Source organism: Protomyctophum parallelum (genome assembly GCF_964188405.1).
Source record: "Protomyctophum parallelum genome assembly, chromosome: 6".
In the NCBI taxonomy this organism is placed as follows: Eukaryota; Metazoa; Chordata; class Actinopteri; order Myctophiformes; family Myctophidae; genus Protomyctophum; species Protomyctophum parallelum.
This window is the reverse complement of record NC_139701.1, coordinates 24908796-24934541: the sequence shown is the minus strand read 5'-3', so window position 1 is coordinate 24934541 and position 25746 is coordinate 24908796. Positions and strand designations below refer to the sequence as shown.

At 43.2% G+C, this 25746-nt stretch overlaps 1 protein-coding gene across 3 annotated transcripts in view; it reads right to left on the bottom strand.

Annotated features, from left to right (window-relative positions):
* The window catches only part of cpeb2 (cytoplasmic polyadenylation element binding protein 2), a 32371-nt gene extending 7355 nt beyond the window's left edge, over nt 1-25016 (bottom strand). Inside the window, exons 1-9 of one of the 3 annotated variants that reach the window (XM_083767775.1) lie at nt 23289-25016; nt 20661-20933; nt 12090-12180; nt 9195-9245; nt 7024-7047; nt 3496-3669; nt 3137-3226; nt 1298-1416; nt 843-957 (exon numbers count right to left, since the gene is read on the bottom strand). In XM_083767775.1, coding sequence (XP_083623901.1) covers nt 843-957; nt 1298-1416; nt 3137-3226; nt 3496-3669; nt 7024-7047; nt 9195-9245; nt 12090-12180; nt 20661-20933; nt 23289-23810 — 1459 coding nt within the window. In that variant the 5' untranslated portion in view covers nt 23811-25016. The remainder of the gene's footprint in view (nt 1-842; nt 958-1297; nt 1417-3136; nt 3227-3495; nt 3670-7023; nt 7048-9194; nt 9246-12089; nt 12181-20660; nt 20934-23288) is intronic. The other 2 variants (XM_083767776.1, XM_083767777.1) reach the window with 2 other exon arrangements.
* Between the last annotated feature and the right edge of the window lie 730 nt (nt 25017-25746).

Here is a 25746-nt window from a genome sequence, read left to right as displayed (position 1 = left end):
GATAAAATAAAAAATAGAACAATGGGGTAGTGACAAAGCTTCTAACTTGAGTTAGATTTAAAGCGCCTTACACAATGGGAACATGTATTTTGTGCGATCCATTCACACTAATTTAACCTGCTGTATTGACAAGATAAGGACATCTCGCGGATACAAATATGAGATGATAAAGCAACGTAAATTATATTTCTAAATGAGGTTAATTTTACCGTGAACACCCAGGAATTAAAAAAAAAACAGGATCAATAGCATATTCAAAGAACAATGCAACTTTAAATATATCAAATGACAGGCCCTTTCTGCAGTGTTTGCTTAGCCACTAGCTGCCAAACTGTCATGGACATTCGATCGAACGTGAGTCAGGTTTTAGGTCAGGACAATCACGACTTGACTTCCAGCCAATGTGGTGACATTTTTAAATATCACGCTATTTTTGTTCTGTTCTGTAACTCTGGGGCCCCTTTTCCACCGAAATAACTTTGGTTCTAGAACTGGTTCCGTTCTTTATTCTTCATGAAGGTTTATTCACTTTGGTTCCCACTTCAGGGCAAGAACAAGTATTTTTGGTTTCCCGTTCCGAACCATCTTTTAGGGATCTGACCCAATTTACTTGGTTAAAAAATGTGGTGGGAAAAAAAGAACAGAACCGGTTCAACCCCAGTGGAAAAGGAACAAAGGATTTTATAGCGTAGATTTGGGTCCCAGAGTTAAAAAAAGGGTATCAAATGGGGGTACTTTGCATATCAAACTTGAAATAAATAAATAGTTTGAGAACACTGCTCTACCTGTCCTCAGCCACTATAATGCATAAAGTATTTATTTTTTAAACCAGGTGTATTTACTTGCTCTCAGGGGGCGAGGCACTCCTCCCACAAAGATGGTTTTGCGGGGGTCGAGGGGCTGGGAGCCGTCCATCACAAAGTCACTGTCACTGAGGTTCCAGGGTCTGATCTGGACCTGCAGACAAACATGATATAGGTTCAGTTATATTACCATTCACCACTCTCTGTCTGTCTGTCTGTCAGTCAGTCAGTCAGTCAGTCAACAATCAACACTAGGGCACCGTCATGACAGTTTAGTTGAACAAATTAATTGTGTATTTAGCATTGAACATTATTGGCACATATAAACCAAAATTACATCTGTTTGTGTTTTCTTTAGGCTTTGTGAACAAACACTTACCAAATGTGTGAGGACAACACACCAGGCAACAAAAGGTTGACATGAAATAAACATCCACGTTTTAAACAGAAGGTTCTAATCAGCACAGCGCAGGGGGGGGGGGGGGGGGACTCACAGGTTTGTCCTTGATGGTGGGACTGGAGACACACAGGTACAGCTTGCCGTCCTCCTCCATACAGGCCTCGATCAGAGCCTGCACTGAGCTCTCCTCCTGGAAGAGCAGGAAGGCGTAGCCTGTAGGGATGGGAATTATCCATTAGTTCATTCATTGATCATTGATAACCTTATCGTCGATCGATTAACCGCTTAGTTGATAAGCAGCATTTTGTTTTGTTTTGTTATCTGAGAGCAGGAAGGCGTAGCCTGTAGGGATGGGAATTATCCATTCATTCATTAATTGATCATTGATAACCTTATCGTCAATCAATTAACCGCTTAGTTGATAAGCAGCGTTTTGTTTTGTTTTGTTTTGTTATCTGAGAATCTTAATTTCCCTCAATATCTTTAATAATCTACTTTTCTCTAATGTACAGAAAGAATACAAAGGCATATTATATTCCTTAATCAAACCTTTATTTGACTATTTGAAATACAGGGCCAGGCAATGGCATCTTTAATGAGGAATAAAATAAAATAAAAATTGCATTGTCTGTCACATCACATGCAAAAGCAGAGACGTTTCTGTTGCTAAGGGGGGGGGGGGGGGGGGGGTAAACAAATACTTGTTTATCTGAAAATAAGTAATGAATAACCAATAATGAATAACTACAAGCTTACACAATCTGTGTAAGCGACGCATTGTAAGCTTGCAGATTTTTGGTGCAAGATAAGCTGACTTCTACGGAATCCCAATGACTGAAATGAGTCGTGGCGGCTTTAATCCATCTATCTATTTTCAAGAAATGCTGTATTATTGTCGCTGAAACCTTGTATGTCCAAAACTGTGGACTTGAAATGATGGCAATAGGGTTAAGGTTAGGTTTCTGCCTGACAGCCACGGTATGCTCTGTAACTGTACAGTATGTAATTTCGTTTGGTATGTGTTTTGGTGCCAAAAATATATCCAAAATAGAAAATACCTGGTTCCTATATACTGTACTGTGACCGATGTACAAAGTACTGTATCACACATGTCTGGAGTATATCCAGAATACATTTTCAGGCATGTGTTTTCAACATCACAGGAGCAGGTGCAATCAGACAATACATTTAATATGTAATTTATTATTACAAGAGGCGAGCAGCTGCAACATCACAGTGCTGGGTGAGTATTTATTTATTAATACAATAATAACTGACCAATAGTTTCTTCATGTCTACAAAGTTACATATTTCAAACTAGGGATGTCCCGATACACTCTTTTCGTTCCCGATCCGATCCCAATACCACATTTTCTGTGTTAGCCGATACCGATACCGAAAACCAGTGTTGTGGTCTCGTGTTGCTTATAGCTATCTAGCTATATATCACGTGTTGTGTTTATAGCAGACTCCTCACTCATATGTGCAGTGTTGTGCACTTGCAGTTTGGGCAACTCGAAAGCAAACTCCACATGCCCCAACATTTTATTTACCTGCCATAGTGTCAACCCCTCGGATCAGTGGTTAGACTGGCATATTCGCCAATACCGATATGAACCGATATGACAAATAAGGGCCGATACAGATACTTTTCCGGAAACCTCAATATGTCCAAAACTGTTATTTTTCAAAATTCAAATTAAAAAACAGCAAAAGTAGCAGATCTACATGCTCAAATGTCGTTTCACACCGTGTTTCGAGCTTGTATATTTTCTACTTTTGACGGTTTTGTGTGATGGTACAGTGTCATGTATGGCATTATGATTTTTTTTTGTAAATATATTGAAGAGGTGGGTTTTGAGAGCAGTATAACTAGCATTAAATTTGGGGACACTTCTGGTCAATTTCTGCTATATTTAGAAGACAAACCTACCTTTAGGGGGAAAGTAGGACTTGCTCTCTGCTTTGTGAGGCCAGTCCACCACCAGGTGACCGAAACGACGGAAACTTGAGGTGATCTCATCTTAATGACGATGGAAGACAAAGACAGAGAGAGAGAGAGAGAGAGAGAGAGAGAGAGAGAGAGAGTCATACAAGAGCTAATAAGATCTAACATTGACTACCACTAATTATTTTCATAACCAATTAATCTATGGATTATTATTTATGAACAATTCAAATGTTTATCCAGCGGTCAAAACAAGACCTTCCATTACTGGCATGTTATTTAAACATTTAATTTCAATAATCACTAATCAGAATCATCATCACAATCAGAACGTCTCCTCTCACCTTCATCTATGTCTGGGGGCAGGCCGCCCACAAACACCTTGCGCGAGAAGCGCTCGATGCGCTCGCCGTTCTGGTGCGGGTAGCAGTTAGGGGAGCCCAGCACCCCGGGAACACCCTGGTTGCCGTGGCCGTCGTCAAGGAGATTGTCGTCGATAGGGAAGAGAGAGGAGCGTCCTGATTGGATGGAAAAGGAAACAAGGATCAAACTCCCCCCTATACGAACACATCCATTCATTCACATCACACATTGTTGTTGTCTGGCAGAAACCTTGTATCTGCATATTTCTGTTTCCCCCTAAATGAATGCCCTGCCTGTGTGACACTGTGACAACAACATCACACACAATATAGCCCATCTACTAGCTCAAGACGTGGTGACGTCGCCATGTGACACATTGTCAGCTTGTAGATCCGCTATTTTCCCCATTTTGGAAAGGTTTTGAAAATGGGGGAAATGGTTTAGAGTAGACTGGGTTTTAGAAATATTGAACCAATGAAAAGCATTAACACGAACATGTGACTAAATAATAATTAATGACGGATCCATTGGACTACAGGTTCTTTTTTTCCAGTTCCTGAAAAGCAACGGTTTTAGACGTACGTACAAGGTTTACAGCCTGCATGAGGAGGTGTTAAAACAGAACGGGTCCTGCTGTTAAAGGGAAGCAGCAGCAGCGGTGCAGAGGACAGGCCGCGCATAAAGATCACGTGCGCGCGGCGTCCACGTGCGCGCGGCGTCCACTGCAGCACGGCGTTCGCTGGCCGTGAGATAAAAGAAGTGGAAGCTTAAAGTGATGGAAGGATTATAGGTCCAATCTCGTGTTTAACGGTCCGGGTCTGCGGCACGCAATCAAGTATGCACCAAGGACAGTGTAAAACACATAGATAGAGCAGGTGTACACACTAACATCTGCAGTGTTTAGTTTTATCCGTTTATAACTCTGAGAGTGTACAAATTAATGTGATTTTTTCTAAATGAAGGATCTTTACTCCGTAGAGCAGTGGTTACCAATCTGGATCATTCTGGATCAGGGCTTCACACAAAAGCATTTGCGGCCCACCTATCTGACATGCCGCTTGCATTTTTCAGAGCACGAATTATAATGATCTGTGTTCACTATCACAATGAAAAAATGTTCAGTGTATTAACTAAGGAATTGTTTTAATATTCTTATTTTTGAGGTACATGCAGCTTTTGGTTACCGTCCACAAACTTTGTCTTAAACAAACATTAAATTCCCATTGACAATGAATGGAGAATTTTACATCATAGTGTCTAAGAGCGCCCCTCACTTCACACGGTGTGATTCTTTTTTATATCAATGTTGTTTTATCATACAAGTCTTGGGAGTTCGCCAATTATGCTGTGGCCTACAGGCTGAGGATGTCTTCTGTAGAGAGACACAAATGAAACGACAGAGGGGCTGAGGTGTGCTCGCATAGAGCCGAGGTGTGGTTGGCATGGCAACTGAGGTAAACCTCAAGCACAGCTGCACATAATCATGGGTGGAAAAAAGAGTACTAGAGTATCCCACTCGAGTAGATGTACTGTTAATTTAATTATTACTCAGGTAGAAGTAAGATTACTCAAGTAAAAGTACAATCGTAGCTCAATGGAAGACTATTGTGAATAACTGGAAACCTCATGTGTCCAAAAATGTTACTTTTCAGGATTCAAATTCAAAAGTAGCAGATCAACAAGCTCAAAACACGCCGCTTCGTGCCGCTTGTAGATCTGCTAATTGTGTGTGACGCTGTAGTATGATCAAGTCGGCCAAAAAGATGGAGATAAGAGGTAGTGCCCGACAGTGACGATATGGTCCATGTTATTATGATGAATACATCCTGCCAACCAGTCTCTCCAGTTCACGGATGCTCCCTAAAGGGGTGAGCATCTTTTCTTTATAACACTGAATTCAGACCAGCAGTGGGTATTGCGTTTCCGCTTTCTGAGAAAGCAGCGAGGATCGATGGAGCCTGTGCTCGCTGTTTTCCCCACCATGAGGAAAGAGGACACCATGAGGTAGAACCAAGCAAAGCGCTTTGTGGAAAATTGAGAAAAGTTCGACATTGCCTCTGCCGCAGGGCGGCAAGACAGAGAGCGTGCGCTGAAGTAGGCATGGTCTAGGGCGGCGTACACACATATGTAGATGTGAAAGTAATAAAGATTGAGCAAAAACTCGGCCTATGTCTTCATTGTCTTACCTAAATTGTATATCATTTGCAAACAAGCTGCCAAACAAGATGAGCAACTAGCATCTATATCAGTGGTTCTCAGGGCGAGGTCCAGGGACTCCCAGGCGTCCTTGAGGGGGGTTCCAATGGGTTGGCAGCAAAATGATTGATAGTTAGGAACCAAATGGATCAGTTCTGTAACTCGTGTCCTAATGTGTGTACACTGTCAGAGTTATGGGGATCAGTGCCTAATGCATACCAAACTGGAGGTCCATTCAATTAAAAGAGAGAACCACTGGTCTGCACTTCTCCTCCCTGCCTCTGTGCTCTGCTGTCTGGCTGGAGCCGCTCAGAGCAGCAGAGCTCTCGCTGGACCACAGCTCCCCTATTTACATTTGCTCCTCTCTGCTGGTGTGGATTCAGCGTTAGAACGCTTTCTCAAAGACTGACTTATGTTATGAGAGAAAACTGGTTAAAAGCACATTTCAATAGAACGTTCTCCTGACATCACACTGCTCTGTCATACTTAAGACTAATTCATGCTCCGTCGCATGATGGTGGCGAAAATAGCAGACAAGCTCACAATGCATTGCATCCATAATACGTTGAGAGCTTGAGTCGGAACACTGTTGTTAGCTCCCACTGTTTATTGCAGATCAACTTGGGATCCCTAAAGGATGTAAATCATACACCGGCACATCCTGATGAAGATCCTTTAGGGGTGGAAATGTTGATCTGCCCTAAACAGCAGCAGCTAATAACACAACAGTGTGTGGATTATATGTGTGTGAGTGAGAATGTGCACTAAGGGTGAAAAAGTTAATAATCAATAAATTCATTACACAATCAATCTCTATTTGGGGCATTTCATTGTCAGCAAACAAGTCCACCATGACTTGATTACAAGACCTTTTTTTTTTTTTTTTTGAGAAAGTTTGAGATTTCCCACCAGGGTGCATGCAGATTAGGATATATGCAACAGTCCCATAAAATGTGTGTAATTACAGTGCAGAACAGAGTAGTGTGCCATGTGCAATTTGTGTAGCTGTTGAAGCACTAAAGCATAGCATGGAAACAGTGGTGGACAAAGTGTATACTCAAGTAAATATACTCAAGTATTCAAATGTACAAGTATTACAAAGTACATTTTTGTTTTAATATCAATGCATTGCTGTAATGAAAGTCAAAAGTACCATCCATTGTCCTTTGTACTATTTAAAATGCATAGTGTAGTGAAAGTGATAAGTTTGTAATAAATAAATATACGGTAAATGTACTTAGTTGTCCACCACTGCACGGCAGATTAGAGAAGCCATGAGAACACAACACAATGCCACAGAGAGCTGCATTTACCTCTGCGTCGCCCATAGCTCCTGGCTGCATGTGAACAAAACAACACAAGTTTAAACTGTGGAGATTGTTTGTCAGCACAGTGTCTATTTAACTTTGACTCACAATTAATTAAAGCTAAAATACGGAATGATTTTTGAAGATGAACACGTTAGTGGATGAGTGGTAGAAATGTGTGGTCTCTTTCACAACAAGGACAGCTAGGCCCCAAACCCCGGGGGAGGACATAATCGTTCGGATCAGATCACACCTTTAAATTAACACTCAGTATTTTACAGTTTGTATAATACTGACTACAGTAGACTCAAACCCTGCAGATATTCTGTAACTGTATGTAGCCCTGAACCCGCCACCTTGTTGACAACCACATCATCACAATGTTATGTCAAACAAAAATAAATTGTACCTTAAATTGCCTAAACTGTATGTTAAATTAACCAGTACCCGTATCGTTGGGAAAGCTTTCACAGAAAATAGCAAATCGACAATCAGATCGGTTAATTTCATAGAAAGCTTTCCCCACAATAACAGAAAACAGAACACTAGTATAAAGCCCTGAGGGACTCCGGTCAACCATATACGGTTTAAGACTTAAACCGTATATGGTTGACCGGAGTTCACTTAAACTTAAATTAAAACTTTAAGTGGTTAAATGTACATTATGGTCTATACCAGTGATTCTCAAATATGGGAGAATTGAGGTACACTACAGAACTTGGAAAATGGAAAATGTTCTGATAAAAAAAAAAAAAAAAAATAATGATTTAACATTGATATACTTTGCATGAAACTAATTGACTAAACGCAACTGTTATCGAACAGAAATAAATACTTATTTGCCTTTTATGCTGTTTTATTTTGAACACATTGACAGCGAAACTGCACTCTTGTTACGGCTTTAAGCTTAAGTTTTAAGTTTTAAATACATCTGTTTAGGAGGCACTAATTGTAAGTCTTTCTCTGCTATTTTTTACTGGGAATGTTATATTCTTCTAACAGTGGGTTATCATTCACTCGTAGCATCATGCTAGCTGGTAAAGGGAGTGCCTGGATTTAGAAATCTGTGAAATGGGGCATTGAAGCAAAAATCTTTGTGAGAACCACTCATCTAAACAATAATTAACTAAACCGATAATAATGTTGAATACCACCTGGATGTCATAAATGCTCCACTCCAATCATGTCGAATCAAATGCTAAGAATCATCCCTGGCCTTGCGAAATTGTTATATAAGGTGATTATTGTCGCCAACATGGCGGTGGTGTGTGAAAAAAGGGGTCTACAGCGCTACTACAGAGGAATTCTTCACAGCGCTTGTGAAGGTGAGCTGGAGGACAATGACAATCTGCTTTTCACAGAGAGTGAATAACATCCTGCATGTGACATAGTGCAGCCGCAGCTTCACATTGAGGATTCAGAACAACGGGAAAAAAGTATTCCCATACGCCACAACCATCCTGGTGTAATATCGTGGCGCTATTATCACCACTAAACGCTATATACTCAGGGATTAAAGCAAAAACGAATCTCTTTGTGTTAGGCCCCAAAGTCCCAATCTGTGATTTGTGAAACAGTGTGAAAGGTGTCCCTCACGCTAGCGCTGTGCTTCCTGAACAATTAGCACATGCCACAATGTAGATTTTTGATGTTTACTGTAGGTATTATGATTCTACCTATTTATATGTTCTAGCTGCTCTACATACAGTCGACCAGTTGGAAAAATATTGGCGATTGAGTTTTTAACTTTTTAACTATCTTTTAAATATCAGAGACCATTTGGGGTTTTAATGGAAGACGCTTCTGAACATCAATTTACAATTCAAGCAATAGAACATGTACATACTGCTGGTTTGACCCATTCTAAGACCTTTTAATTGTATAAAAATAACTGAAATCAGTTGTGGCGACTGAGAACTTGTGTAGGTTGTTAAAGAGAGTCCCCCAGGGGTGTAGACTATCCTTTTTTTCTCTCTACACCAAATCTGTTTGCCAAAAATAGCCGATGTACAAGCTCACACTTCCGCGTTGTGAGCTTGTACATTGTACATAGGGACGTTAGGGTTGATGCGGTTGGACAGTGTGTGTGTGTGTGTGTGTGTGTGTGTGTGTGTGAGGGTGTGTGTGTGTGTGTGTGTGTGTGTGGAACAGTCATCACGGTGCTGAAAGATAATTACCATTGAGCATGAGCAGACCGTCAGCCCCGGGGTGAGGACATCCCACACGGCCTGATGTGAAGGAAGGAACACACACACGCACATGCACGCGCACACACACACACACACACACACACACACACACACACACACACACACACACACACACGCACAAGTACAAACAGGATGAGACAGAGAGCAGATGGGGTAGACAGGGCGAGGCCCTTATGCACCCTCACACAGCACAAACCTAACACCCAATTGTGCCTGCCTGTGTGCGTGTGTGCGTGTGTGTGTGTGTGTGTGTGTGTGTGTGTGTGTGTGATCATGTGACCACCCTGAACACACAAACACATCCAGGGAAACACACGCTTAACATAAGGCATCACTGCAGACGCAGCCTCCTGCAAGACAAGCTCCAGGCATAAACCCAAAGCATTTTCTCTCCTGCTCTCTGCAGAAGCCGGTTGGCAAGACACACACGGCACCATGTTCTGCTGCTCTTATATTCTAATAAAGCACAGGAGCTTTGCAGGAACACAATCTGGCCTGCTGATGAAACACCACAACCATCTGGCAGCTCCATAAAGGTCAGGCCTATGCCTCAAATGCACAAATCGCACATTTGCCGCTTGAAAACGTGCCAGGCCATTCTTTTCCATTAGCCAAACCGGCTAATCTATTTCTTATGCACGGGTTTAGCTCGGGTTTATTACGCGCTGTTAGCTTAGAGCTGATAGCCTGTGTGCGCTGTTAGCTTAGCCCAGACCGGACTATAAATGGAAGAACCCACCCTCCCGAGCTGGGCTCCCCTGGCTGTCACACGCAGAGTGTGGACGCGTGATTGCGTCTAAAATTAGTCTCGTTCCCCCACTCTCTCTGCTTGTGTGCACACTGACCCATGTCCTCTCCATCTGCTCCAGCAATAAAAACAAGAAACTCTACCTAGAGAGAAATAGCAGCTGACACACTCCCAGAACCTCATCATAATAATTACAAATAATAACAATCAGCCACTCATTAAGCAGTAAGGCGCAGTCCTTCATTTTTAAGTACTATAAATGGATGTAGTACAAACAGCAGTTCATCAAACTCATTCATTTAACCGTTTTTTTTTTTTTTTTTATAAAAACAGAGACAATAGAAGATCAACATTAAAGATCACAATGATGTGTCACAATGGCACATTTTGATCTTGTAGATATAACAGAGAATGTAGAATAATCACCAAGAATATGTGGTAATCAATAGTTGCAGGCCTAAAGCAAATGGGGATTGTTTACATACTGCATATAGGCTAGTAAAGCTTGCAGCACTTCCACTGACAGCTGAACATGTCTCACTGAGGTATTTATAGGCCCTGTCCCAAACTAATAAACTGTTAATCCGTCAGAATACAATTGAAATGGGCCCATCCTGCCAGGTAGCATGTCAGTTAAAGGGGCCGGCGGTGCCACCCAACACCTGTCCTCTGCTGTCTAGCAGCTGAGCCTGTTGCTGTCACCTTATACGCCTTGTTTGGTTCCGACAGCCACACAGAGCCACCGGCCCCCGTAGGAAAACCATTAAGAGTCTTGCATATTTCATCTGGAGAGATTCTTGTTTGGATGTCATGTCGCAGGTTTAAGCAGGGGGCTATAGGTGTCGTATGTACGTACAAGGAAACGCATATAAAAAAAGAGATAACAGCGTCTATCTGCTGTTAGACATAAGACCACCCAAATTTAGAACAAACATGGGAAGATTGCACTCTGCCACCAAAATGTGGAATGCCCTGACATTGGCCTGAAAAAAAGACATCTACAGTATCAGGAGGTAAATGTAAATTACCATCGAAAGGAGGTGTCATTCAGTGCCGGGGCCGTTAAACACAGGTAGAATGTTTTATCAGAGACATTATAACTACCGGTAATCAGATTTTCACAGTATGAGTGCAACAGAGAATAAAATAAAATAATCGATAATCAATTTAAATAAATCACAATTGATTTAGTTGGAAAAAGGGTTTTTTCTTGATTTCTTTAAAATAGCAAAAAAGGAAATCTACAAGCCTGTAGATTGCAGCGGAACACTGTTGAATGATTAAGTATTTATTCTCTTTAGTGTTGATTCAGAATAGATCGATTCGATTTTTTTCCCCACATCCATTCGTCGATATACAATAAAACTCATGATCAAAGAAGAAACATGCTTCTCGATCATTCGATGAATTAAAAAATTGTAAATCGATAATCTCTGAGAAAATAAACAGACGGTTGCAGCCCTATAGTTCTCAGTAGAGCAGTGTGTTGACATCCATACCCATGCTGATTGATTGATTTAAAGCTGCTGGTTATCCTGTGAGAGGACTTGGGGCCTCTTGGCTCCGCGTGCCGCCCAGGTTAAGCAGCGGCAGCCGGCATGGATCAGCGTGGGAAGGTCATGTACAGACGCAGGCGGTGGCAGCATTAATACGCTCTCAGCAAGGAGGGACATAAGCCGCTCTGTGGAATAACAAACATACTTCCACCGACCTGCAGGCCCGCCGAGGCCCCGCGTCGGTGCAAGCGCTTCCAGCCATAGACCCTAGACCAGTTGTCAACATTTACATTTCAATGACCCCACCTTAACTCTGACAGTGTACAAATGGTAACCAAATGGACCCCGTCCATTTGGCTCCATTTGGATACCGTCAGAGTTACAGACTCGTAGGTGTCAATTTAGGACCGCCTCAGGGAACCTGAGAGTCCCTGGACCCCACTTTGAGAACCAGTGCCCCTAGACTGTGCTCATCTAACAGTAGGCCTCTCTCTCAGTAGACTGTGCTCATCTAACAGTAGGCCTCTCTCTCAGTAGACTGTGCTCATCTAACAGTAGGCCTCTCTCTCTCTCGCCTGAAAACAGAGGACAGTGAAGACAGAAAGAGAAGAGTCTCACCTTTCATGGGATCCTGTTCGGCGCGCATGATGTCGATCAGGGAGCTTTCCAGAGAGTGCATGTTCAGACTGTCGTACATTCTGGAACGATCCTGAGAATGAAAAGATTGATTGATTAATTGATTGATTGAATACTTTAGTCAGAAATGTAAACAGCACTTGGTACAGTATAGACTTTTAAGGCTAAAACTAAGGATAACACAAAAACAATACTGGGGACTTGTTTCCAGGTGGGAGAAAGGTTTATGATCTTTTAAGGCTTAGGTTATATGGGGTCATGTGCTGGCATCGTGTGCTGAATACAGAAGATCTACAAGCTCGCAAGCTGCCATCGCATCACCTGATGAGGTACAAATCAGGCGTAAAAGTCGCTAAGAATGGCACAAATTTGCTATCGCTATTGGTTCACTTTATTCCTGTGACTTTTGTTCCTTGTGGTGTTTCAGTTAAACAGTTGTTGAAGCCTTTGCCTGAGGAACACAACCTTAATTTTTTATTAGGAAAGTCCATATTGAGGGATGAATATAAATCTGTGAATCCAGAATTTGAGTTTCATGGGAATGTGTTCACAGTGTGTTGACGTTCAGGTTAGAGTAGACCCATGTTTTCTCACTGTGTTCATGGAGAGTTCACAGAAGATCCATGCACACCAGTCCTTTTGTGCATGGTGCCGACCAATGTTAACCACTGAAACCCCAGTGTCCATATTGCTTTCTCCACAACAGAGAGGGACTCCTCTCAACCAATCAAGTGGTTAAAGAACACTAAACACTCTGTGAACTGAACATCCCAACTCACATGTAATTAGATATTCATATTCATTTTCAATTATCGTCGCCAAACATTTTGTATCATGCCAGCTCTACTGTTAATGCGAAAACTGAGCAGCAAAAACAAACACATTCCCTCTGTAAGCTACTATTAATTATTCTGAGAATCATGTTTTGAACATGCTTTAGTGATTTGGCTTAGGGTACTAAAGCCTGTGTGTGTGTGTGTGTGTGTGTGTGTGTGTGTGTGTGTGTGTGTGTGTGTGTGTGTGTGTGTGTGTGTGTGTGTGTGTGTGTGTGTGTGTGTGTGTGTGTGTGTGTGCGCGTGCGTGCGTGCGTACGTGTGTATTTGGCTTAACATTTAAGAGTGTGAGTAGCACACGTTTGGATTAACATTCTTTCCGTCTTTATTCACTTTAGGGGTATGAAGGTATGTTCATGAGTGGCAGTGATGGAAAGTACATTTACTCAGGTAATTACATTAAGTACAACTTTGCGGTACTTTTACTTTACTATTCTTCTTCTACTCCATTGCATCTCAGAGGAAACTATTCCACTTTTTACTCCACTACACTTGATTTATACTATAGCTACTTTGCTGTCCGTTCGTCCGTTACCAGCTAATCTCCGGTACCGTTAACCCGGTCGATGCCAAACTTTGCACACACACTCCCTGGATGCCAACGATGAACCTCCCCACATTTTCCAGAACGGTTATAGCGCCACCATGAGGCAGCTTTTCACATGTTTTACCTATAACTGCACCGATCTGCATGAAACGTTGCATGCACACTCTCTAGAGGCCAAGGACAAACCTTTGACCTGCATTTTTCACATCTGCCTTTTATAGCGCCACCAGGAGGCCGACTTTTGTAAAATATTTTTTTTTATATTACTCCTCCAGATTCTATCCAAAAATCTCGCAAATCGTTACACAGTATCTCTATAGTCATGTGCTCAACACGGATCAGTCCGAAATTTTAAATTCCATCCTAATTGGCTATTATTGGCTTTCAAAGTTTGCAGGATTGGCCCGTTTTGAACAAAAAGCCTCAAATCATGAACGTAGCGTGCAATTTACGTGTTCTTACTAGTCTGAGGAATATATCTCACCCTTTTCACATTGGCCTGTTATAGCACCACCAACAGGTGGATTTTTGCAAAACACATTGTTGTAACAAAATGCCTCAAATCATCCAATTGACATCAAAGGCGTATGTAGAAATGGCACCCTTTTCACATTGGCCTATTATAGCGCCACCAGGAGGCCACAACCTGACCTGGTTTGGTGGAGACCTGTGCCCCGAGGGGCACTTTTTCTAGTTATTATTGTTACGAAAGCCCTATTCTTCTATCTAGAAGCTCACATATCACATTGTTGTGAGCTTGTAGATCTTCAAAAGGCGTGTGTATGAGACCAGTACATTTACTTTTGTTAATGTTTGAATAAAGGGCTTTTATTTGTAACAGAAAATTCACCATTGTGGTATTGTTAATATTATATAAGTAACGATCTGAGTACTAGTGGCCTGTTCAACGGATTCCCCAGCACCTCTGCACCGGTTCCCAGAAAACCAGAGAATGGAAACCAAATCCAAGAATGGCATTCAGGCCCAGCGTTGGGACGGGAGGTTATGAGCTCATCAGTGGCCAATAAGGCAAACCTCCCGGAGCCTCCATCATCGTGGACCCATATGGTTCTGTTTTTGGGAAGTTGGAAACTCCCACGGAACCTAATCTACCTCACGCCCCAACAGCATGATGGAAGGTGAAAGGCCAGTGTGGAGAACAGCATGAGGAGGCAGGCTGTTTCACCATGGCCTCCCTGTTTTGGGCATTCCATTTAGGCCAAGTCCTTAAGAAAAATGTTAAAACATAAGAAATACAAAAGCTAAAATAGCAGATCTACAAGCTCACAATGTGTTGTGATGCATTGTGAGCTTGTAGACTGGTTATTTTCACCATTCATCATTACAAAAGTATGTATAGAGCTTAAAGGGGCAATTTTGTATTTGTTTTATTTTTTTAAGATTTTTTTTGTTTCTTTTTATTGATAGTGGGATAGATGAAAGTAGGCTGACAGGAAATGACGAGAGATGGGGGCATGACACGCAGTAAAGGCCGTCGGGATCAGTAGTCGATCCCACGGCACACTGCCAGACTGGATTACCAGCCAAGGTGCCCAGACAGCCACCCAGGCCAATTTTGTAGTTTGTTTTTCAGTTCAGGTTAAAAACTACAGCAGGCTAGCAAACAACACAGATTCAGCTAAACAAATGAATAATGGGTGTGTTCGATGTAGGTCAGAGCCATGGGTTGTGCCAGTGTGTATAAGCATAGCCAGTAGTCATCAGGTGTGTCCATGCACAATGGCACACCTACATCTAACACACCCTTTATCAATTTGATCAGCTGATGCTGTGTTGCTTACCTCACGGTGTACTACTGTACTTACAGGCTGCTGTTTTTTATTTTATTTTTTTACACCATGTTGTAGTTTTTTAACCTGAACTGTAGAAGAAATTAAACAAAATCATCCTATGAGCCTTTAAGTGGTTAACCCCATGTTTTCACATGTGTTATTAGAAGCATAGGGAAATAACTGAGGACAGGGGAGAGAGCTTGGCATGAGCTACATTCAGACTGGTGCATTTACTATATATGGACAGATTTCTGGTTTAGGCTCTCGACCACCGGGGTAACCACTCAATATTGATGATGTCCGCTTTTTTTCTCAACGCATTCCTCATTTCAGTGCCATTATGTCATTGTAGATGTTGCTACGGGTGTTCCAACTTCCAAGCCACATTGTTCAGTACTGCTTCACGTTAGCTGTTTGTGCCAAAAAGGTCAAGCTTCTCAGTTCATCATTGTGTCTGCCGCACTGTCAGCTATGATGATAGAACAAGCTATCCAGAGTTACTCTGAGCCAGACAGACCCGTCTGAGCTGCTAATAGCAGGAAACAGGCCCGGTTGTTGTATTACTGGAAGTTATAGACATTAGGAAAAAAAGAAACTGGATTATGTCCACGTAAAGTGGATATTCACTTCCATTTTAAGGTCAGCGTTCTATAAAAGTGTGTGGTAGCTGAATGCCTAAACACTGAGGGAATGCTGGTTAAAAGGAACACTTCACGTGAAAATGTTTTTTTTTTCCATTTTACAAACGTACACACACTGTGCATCGTACGCAGCAAATGTGAACTCAGCTGTGATGGTACCCCACGCGTACGCCTGGACGTGTGCCTCGTTAGTGCATGAGAATGTTTAACCTGGAATTATTTTGAATAATAAAGGTTTCTGGGAAAATGTGGTGTTTTGGAAGCAAATGAGGACATGGACTGGATACAAGACACATGGATTATAGTGTGTGTGAGAGAGCTCTGAGAGGTTCGTCTTATTGGCCACTGATGAGCTCATATAACCCAACGCCGGGCCTGTAGAAAGCCATTCTTGGAACATTATTAACAGAGTTTTTGCTGTTGACAGTGTCCTGGACACCTATTTTCTTAATTTCATCAAGCATACTGTAATTGTAATTTGGTGACGTATTAATTTAGGATTTGTTCAATGAATTGCCTTACTGAATGTTGTCTCCAGAATGTAAAAGGTATTCTGTGCTTCATTATCTCCCTCTATTTATGTTTTTGGGTGATGTTGTAAAACATGACACAGCAGAGAGACTGTCACTGGCTGGCCAACATTAAACAGAAAGGAAGGAAGGAAAAGAATCTGGAATCTGAGGAATTCTGGGTCAGACACTGTTTATGGAAATGAACAATCTGTGGAGTCGGGCCAGTTTCCGGGAAAAGGAACACCAGCTCTCCAGTCTATCTTTACAGTATCACATCGGTACCACTCATATTTTACACTGCTGCTGCTGGCACATGTCCATGATCTGCTGTCAGCAAGACTTAAGTTGAGAGATGGCAGTATACATTAATATTAATTTTCAGAAATACAGTATAGTGTGTATTAGGGATAATTACCGCAACTCTTAAATTAAGCCTAATACCATAAATTAACTATTGATTTATGAAAAGATGTGCTGCGGAAGGTAGTTATGAAATATGTTGCTTGAAATAACAAATCATCTTTTGGAAAAAGCTATGAGAAAATTAAGCAATTGGTGGAACACTGATGCTGTCACTGGAAGCACAAGACTAGACGATCACTTTAATATCCTGTTACTGGCTCAAAATCATCAGCAAGATAGGTCATTGTTTCCATTGCTTTATGTGTTTTTGCCCTTTAAAGGAGAATTCCATACTAGAAGGCTTTCTTACCTTTCTTTGTAGTTGTTACGTCCCCACCAAAGAGGTCCAGGTGTTATTTTGTGCAAAAGCTCCTTATTGGCTATTTCCCCTACCATAAGCCCTAAATGAATTGCATTGAATTGAATGGGAATTGAATGGGGCTATGGGGTGTTGTGCTAATTCGCTTATTTCCATCGCTCAAATTTATAATTTCTTTGTATATATCCTCTCTTCATAATGTAAATAATATCCCAAGCGGCACACTTTACTACTTCTTTCGATGGAAATAAGCGAACTAGCATAACACCCCATAGCCCCATTCAATTCCCATTCAATGCAATGCAATTCATTGAGGGCTTATGGTAGGGAAAATAGCCAATAAGTAGTTTTTGCACAAGAAAACACCTGGACCTCTTTGGTGGGGACATAACAACTACAAAGAAAGGTAAGAAAGATAAGAAAGATAAGAAAGCATTCTAGCATGGAATTCTCCTTTAAAATGGTGTGAAAGTGGAAAAACATGCGAGTCCATTTAAGTCCGCTTGTCTCTTTGATATGCATTTCTAGTTTACTTTACTAACTGACACAGTGATTTGATTAACTAGTTTAATCTGTTAAGAGAATGTGAATTGTTGTAAACTGAGACAAGTCTTACAGAACCCAGAACAGAGAGGAAGGAGAGAGAGCATGTCCAAAATGGACCCCACGACAAGAAGTCTCCTCTTTCCTCACTGAAAATAATGAAGTATGACTCATGGTATACTGGACATGACAGCAAACCCCTTTTCAAAGCAATTACTGCAATTTATTCATTCATTTCAGAACTGTAAGGTATGGGGTATGATGCAATTATGCAATTATTCAGGCAGGTTCTGTAACATTAATGTTAATGACGATGCGATAAAGTGTATATATATTTTCTTTACCGTGAATAAAGCCTAAGCCATTGGCATCAACTATATGAATGGTTTGATGTAAAACAACACATTTTTGTATAATTTATTCATCATATCCCAATTAAACACCTTCAATGGTCTATATATGGTAGGTCAGACTCATACTGGCCTTTAACCACTGTTGTGAGTTTCCAGATGGGCTATGCATTTGGCATTTTTCAGCTGTTAAATGTTTCCAGTGCCCATGTACTATACATTAATTCCAGAATCACCATAGATAGAATCAATCACTTTCATAGTCCAGTGGAATAGTAACACTGTGACTATTTGCTGTCAAATCGATGCTCTACTGGTGGTAGTAAATGGACTGCATTCATATGTCGCCTTTCTAGTCTTTCTGACCCTTCAAAGAGTGTTACGTGCGTTACTTCACAAAGTTCACATTCACCCTGCATTCACATACACCGATGGCGAAGGAAACAATGCGAGGCACCAACCTGCTCATCAGGAGCAGTTTGGGGTTCAGTATCTTGCTCAAGGACACTTCGACAGACAGCCAAGAGGAGGATTTTATAATGTAAAGACAAAGAAGAAACATTTCCTGCCTCTGAAGTCTATCAGATGTCGCTGGGCTCTCTTTTTCTTTTTCTTTCACTTTCAATTGACATTGCTTTCATGTGAATTAACCTACAGTAGCCTACCTGGGTTGCCTACTCGCCTTATAGCGGTGTGATGGACGATTTCAAACCACAACTTTAAATGGTTTGTAGAGAAAATTAGGGGAGAAAAACGGGGAGTAAAATTGTCTAGATGGGGGCTTTAATGTCTGTTATTAGGCCTGTTCACTGTCTCCAACATCTGACTGAGAAAGGTCACACCTGACTGCATAATTAAATGAGGTGTGATCGGTCCTCAACAAGCTAGAGACCTGAAATAGATGTAGCAGCTTACCTGTTAAATATAGTGTTATATTAGCCTTGTTTACCACTGCACCATCGAACGCTTGTTAAGCACACTCCAACTGAATTCCAATTCCATTTGCGCACGTTTGTGCTTTGAATCGTGCCCAGTCGGCATGGTTTTATAACAGTGTTCAGAATGGCCAAATCGATGGGGTGGGAGGGCTTAATGACATAGGTATTCAGTTATTTGTTTTAGGCCCTGCAGTGGGAAAGCTTTCGGAGAGTCAACAAAAGGCTGCTCCAAATTATATGTACTGAACATCTGAATATGTACTACTGCCAGACAGCTGAGGAGAGACGAGTAAGACGACAGTCACGACACGACAGTACATTTCCAGATTCACATGTATTCATAGAAGACTACAGTTGTTGTCACCTATAGACCCTCAATTACATGTAATCACATGTTGGATTACAGGCTATTCAGGTTAAATGGTAAATGGTGCATTTATATAGCGCTTTTTATCCAAAGTGCTTTACAGAGATTGTGCATTACATTCAACCATTCACACACCGATGGCAGAGGAAACCATGCCAGATTGCAAGGCATCAACCTTCACATCGGGACCAATTAGGGGTTCAGCGTCTTGCTTAAGGACACTTCGACACTAGCTCTCACCAGACAAATGGTACCCTGTAAAATACCGACGTGGAACTCAGTAAAGCGCCTTCATTAATAATTGAGGTGCTTTGCTGAATGTATTGAGTTGTAATCAAATATTGTAATTTACAGTGCAAAACTAGAAATTTGGTCAAGGTATGGCACATAATATTAATCAGCAATGGCTGAATTTATGGATGATCAATTTAGTTTGGTAGTATAGTTTATAGCTAGTATATTTTAACCTTCACCACAACATTATCGAACAGTAAGAGAAAAATGCGTTTACTAGCGGCTAAATTGTTGACGTCAACGTAGTTAACGTCCTAGTTCTGATTCTAGGTCAACTGCAGTTAACACAAATGATAACCGTTCACACCGTCAACGGTGTGGCTACATATGGCCTCAGAAAGGGCGAGAGGAGGCAAAAAAATCACATCAAACCCCACATTTACAACGCCTTTCATTAAGGCTGCACAGTGGAATAAAATCAAACCACACTCAGCTCACTGAAATGTAAATTGTTGGAATTGATTAAGTACTACACAGTAAAATCATCAGTGTCAATCTAACCATCTGTCAATCAGAGAGTGTATAAATTTAACCAAATGGACCTGTAATTCTGATATTTCAAAAGAATCAATGCTCTCAGCAGCCTCTCATCTTCTTGCTGTCTGCATTACAGAGATGTTTGCTGCCTTTCTATCGCTACAAAATGGCAACAGAAGCACCCATTCAAAGCCTTAATCCACCCATCTTGTCTTCCTATTTCTCTCTCAGTCATTCTCTCTCTCCCTGTGCTTTATCAAGTTCTCTCCAAAACTATCTCATCTCACACTCTCTTGATCCAATATCTCATTTAGGACATTATTCAGTAATCCTGTGTCTAGCTGTCGTTCCAACATTAAAACCCACCGTTTCTCATGGTGTGAAAACACACACATGATTTAACGCTTATTCACCCACCAAGCACATCTACACCACCTACACTCCCACATCCACCCACAAACAACAGACATGCAGAGGCACATAAAACCACAACACACACATCAGCCCAAAACACAGATACGTGCTGTATATATGTACCTGAAGAGGCAGCAGTGTGTTACTGTTGCCGTCTGTGCGAAACATGTTCTCCTCGATCCACGACTTGGGGCCCAGCGATCCTGCAGAGCGGGGAAACTTGGGAGGCGCAATGACGTTGCTCGAGAAGGGTTTCTTCATGGGCGAGACGTGACTCACCGAGCCGGGCATGCCCATACCTCCTCCGCCTCGGCGGTGGTCCCGGCCCCAGGACATACCCCCAGAACTCCAGCCACTCCCCTGGTGACTGCCCCAGGGGGACGGTTTGACCATGGGCTGCGCGCACGAAAGGGAGGGGAGGGGTTGATGGAGAAGGAATGGTTAGTTAGAGCATGACAAGAGTACATAGTGCCTAGTTTACATGCATTGTATGGCGTGGTTCTGCAGGAGGCTAGCTGTCTGTATTGGTTTGTGTGTCTCGCTGTCTGTGTGTGTTTATAGAGATGATCTTGCGAATTGTTAGGCCAATTTCTTGCGGGCAATGCTACTAGGCTAACTTATTATTAATTATTAGGTTTTGCAATTCAAACTTGGAGTCATATGTCATAGATATGTCATAGATGACGTCTCAGGCTGGTCACATGATGTCTGAGATTCACATTAGAACCACATCGTTCCCATGAGATCTACATGATTCCACTTTTTAGATTAAAATCTGTCATGCTCTCTCTCTCTCACTCCCTCACTCCCTCTCTCTCTCTCTCTCTCAGCCACGGCCTAGTCTGATCTGCTTCTGTGGGTTGGTGGGTAAGAAGATTTAGGGCTTTAAGACTAAGTATCCTATGGACTGCGACACACCACTAACGCACACTCTCTCTCTCTTCCTCTGTGCATTGGCCTCGCAGCCGGTCGCTCCCATCCACACAACGTCTCATTGTTTCCCTGACACGCGCTCGCATGATGGGGGAAGTCACACAACATACGGCGTGAACCAAATGTATAGTATCTGTCGAAAAATTCCTGTTCCTCATTTGCATGAGCAGCAAACAGCTCCGAGGGGATATTTGGGTGTGTGCGTGTGCGTGCATACTGCATACAGTACAGTTTACATGTGGCATCGAAAGAGCTCGCTCTCGTCATCAACTGTGGAAAACGATCAGGACTGCGATTTACTCTTTGTTTGAATCAGCACTGGCATAATACATCCACAATATTTGCACGCATTAATATGTAAACAGACAGCCGTGCACATGCATGTAACAGTATACACACACGCATGATGCACGCGTGCACACACACACACACACACACACACACACAATGACAAATTGGGATAAATTGCATGTGAAGCCAGAAACTGTGGCCTGATAACACATGGGTCCTGACAGCAGTAGTGCATGAATCTTCATGTACGTATATCTTGGATTGATGGCCTCCTAGTGGCACACAACGTCTTTCTGTAATGACGAGTTTATGACTCCACTATAACCCCAACCCCCACCCCACCACACCCTTTCTAACTCACACGCACGCACACACGCGCACACACACACACACACACACACACACACACACACACACACGCACACACACACACAGGCTGTTTTCATGACAGCCATCCTAGATTCTAGGACACCGAATCCTGCGAGGCCTTTGTATCCTCCACCGCGTGAACCACAGGGCATGGATGGTTGGTGTGTGTGTGTGTGTGTGTGTTGGTGACATGTGACTGGGCTGCATGCACCCCAGTGCCAGCCTCCAGCGGAGGACAACAGTGAGATTCAGTGATGCTCCCCCTGCCCTCTGCCCCTCCCTTCCCTTCCTCTGCCCCAAGACCAGTGACTTCAGTCCCCTTACAGAGAGGACATGACAAATGCATTATATAAAAATAAAAATAACTGTTTGGACTCAACACACACTGGTTAAAGCGAGTGTGCATGCGTGCCCGCGAGCGCACACACACATGCACGCACGCACGCACGCACACGCACACACACACACACACACACACACACACACTTTAGGCTATGATTTAACTGCAATGTCACAAGGTGCTGTCCAACCTTAGGCCTACCAGTGGTCCGTAAAGAATTATGGTTTAACATGATGGTGGTCTTTAACATCACACCTACAATATACCTTGATTAATAAGCTATAGTACAGATAATTTAAGGGGCAGTGGAATCGTATGGGTACCAACCCCCGTAGATTTAACGTTCGGCTTGGTGGTGACGTCAATACTGTCTATATGTCAGTGGTTTTCAAACATTCTCATGTCAAGGACCCCACAAATTGATGTTTTTCACCGCAGACCACTGTTTGGAAAAATAATAATATATATACCGGTATATATATATATATATATATATATAGGGGACCCCGATAATAGACGATTTGTCAAGATTGACCTACATTTTGTCTAAAATAGCAAATCAGCAATTCGAATATAGCCGAAAAAGAAAATGGGGCTTAAGTGTACTGTTCCTCATTTTTTCCTGGGGACCCACTGGATGCTCCATCCCCCGTCCCCTAAGGACCCCAGGGGGTCCCCACTAACCCACATTGAGAACCAGTATAGGCCTCTAAGCAAGCAGAATAATACATATTTTAAGAGACTCTGGCCTACTGGATTTATAATCTCTTCTCTACTTAGTTTAATTTGACGTCATGTTCTCGTTGTGTCAAACTCACCTGATGGTGGTTGTAGTTGTTCCTCTGCTGCAGAAAGGCGCCCTGGTGCTGGTGGTGCATCTGGGGACTGACCGGGGACCTGCGGTTCTGCTGCTGCTGGGGGACGTTTATCTGGGGTGAGAAGGGCCCGTTGAAGCCCTGCACGTTGATCCCGCCGCACGGATTAGCAGACACCGGCGAGAAGCTCTGGAAGAAGGCCGGGTTGACGGAGGAGGGGATACCTGGGTAGAACCCGTTGTCAGAGTCGGTGTTGTTGGGGATCTGGTTGATGGCGTTCGCGTGGATGGCGCTGATGGAACCGGGGACAGGAGGCGGCGGCGACGAGCTGGTCTGGACCGACCACGGGGTTCCGAACCCGGAGAGGGGAGGCGAAGCCGAACCGGCGCTGCTGCCGCCGCCCGCGCTGTTCTGCTGCATCTCCTGGGCGGCTTGGAGGCTCGCGAAGCCGGCGCCGAGCCCTCCGGACAGCATTGCGCCGGTGCCATTGCCATTATTGATATGGTGGGCGATGGAGGAGTCCATTTGGATCGTGTGTGTGTGGGGGGGTTTCACGGAAGCGGGCGACGAAGACGACGCAGGCGCATCGACTTCGGTCTGTTCAATCCCCGGGTAGAGCCGCTGGTCCCTGCCGGGCGACGAGGCTCCGCGCTGGGCTGCGCTGTGCTCAAGTGCTGCCTCTGCGGCAGGTGACTGGCGCTGCTCCTCTGGCACTGTGTGCTGCTGGAGCTCAGCTCAGCTCGGTGTGCTGATGTAACTGCTGATCATGTATGTTCCGGTTGTTGTGCTGCTGAAGGTCACAGATATACTGCGTCGGACGAAAACGATCCCGGTCGAATTCGGGGGTAAATCTATAACACACTGGTGGTGATGGTGGCTAAGAGGGCTGCTGTCTGTAGTCCGCTGCGGCTGCGGTGCTCGTGGTTCGGGTTGCTGTAATGGGTGTTCGGTCTGGTTCAGTTGTTGGATACCATTCCTGTCGATCCTCGCGTTGACGTTGCTGTTGTGTTTCTTCTTGTCCTTCTCGCTGGGCCACCGGCTGCTGCTGGTTGTGTGGTTGTGGTGGTTGTCAACCCCGCAGGCTCATCCTGCATGTTCTGATGATGATGATGAAGATGCAGAGCGGCTGACAGGAGCAACGGCAGCGGGGACGTCAAGGACGAACCGGGCCGCAACCGGCCGAGTGGCACCGGAGGAGGAGGAGGAGGAGAGGCCGAGGAGGATCTGAAAGGAGCGACTCAGTCCGCCCAGTAGAGTGCTTATGTTATCTGACAGCAAGACGTGATCACCCATTTACTGTTGCAACAAAAAAACATATATTTAGTCGTATATATAGTCGAAAATGGAATTCAGTCTTTTTTGATAGAACAGTCTAGTAGTCTTCTTTGGAAAGAGAGAGAGAGAGAGAGAGAGAGAGAGAGAGAGGAGGGGTTCGAGTTCGACCTATCCAAATAAATAATAGCCTAGTAAATGATTAAAGCCTGCCTTCGTTTTCTCTGATTCTTTTCTTTTAAAGACCAATTAACGTGGGCCTTATCTGTCCTCTATATGTGGTCCATGGGTTGGTTGTTGGGTGAGCCCCTGCCTGCCTGCCTCCTCTCCTCTGCTCTGCTGGTTGGTTGTACCACCGGTGTGTGTGTTCTGTTGGTGCTGCAGTGCCTGCCTGCCTCCTCTCCTCTGCTCTGCTGGTTGGTTGTACCACCGGTGTGTGTGTTCTGTTGCTGCTGCAGTGCATGCGGCAAGAAGGATTAAAACATCCCCGAGTGGAGAGACTACGTCACGGCCGCGTCACGCTTCGCAACGCCCCGCCCCCGGTGAACGCCGGCCTGCAAAGAAGAGCGCCGCATTGTTTACGTCATTTTTTTCATTATTCATAAAGTGCAGTTAGGCCACACCAGAGCCATAGAGTAAGACAGAGTTACGAAAACTCCGTTCACTTCATGGGGCCAGTGGACAACAAATAGGGACAAGTCCTGGACCGGAAGTAGGCAGAAATGCATTGGACCCAGGAAACAGCCCAGCTTTAATGATCTTAAATCCCTTTATTTTAGATTTTTTGTAGTAATCGACGTACAACATAAACATTACAGAGACTTTAGTTGTCACTGTACAATACTTTAAAACAGTCGTCATGTTGCACACATGGTCACATGCCTAAAATAGCAGATTATTTGCGCCACCCTCATTGAAAACAATGTATTTCAAACTCCAGCTTGTCCCAGTTCAGGCTGCATGAACAGCGCTCGAGTGCTCGGCTTCTGCCCCCTCAATATCGTAACTCTTCTATTAGATGTCTCTGGGCCACACAGTAGCGCATTGGGCTATATACTTTATACTTACTATCGGTAGGACTGATGATGTATAGACAACTTAGTGTTCCATTTTGGGCACTCCGAGTAAGGGACGGTCCATACCGTCTATTACATTATTTGGCCTAGATGCAATCAATATACTTTACGCT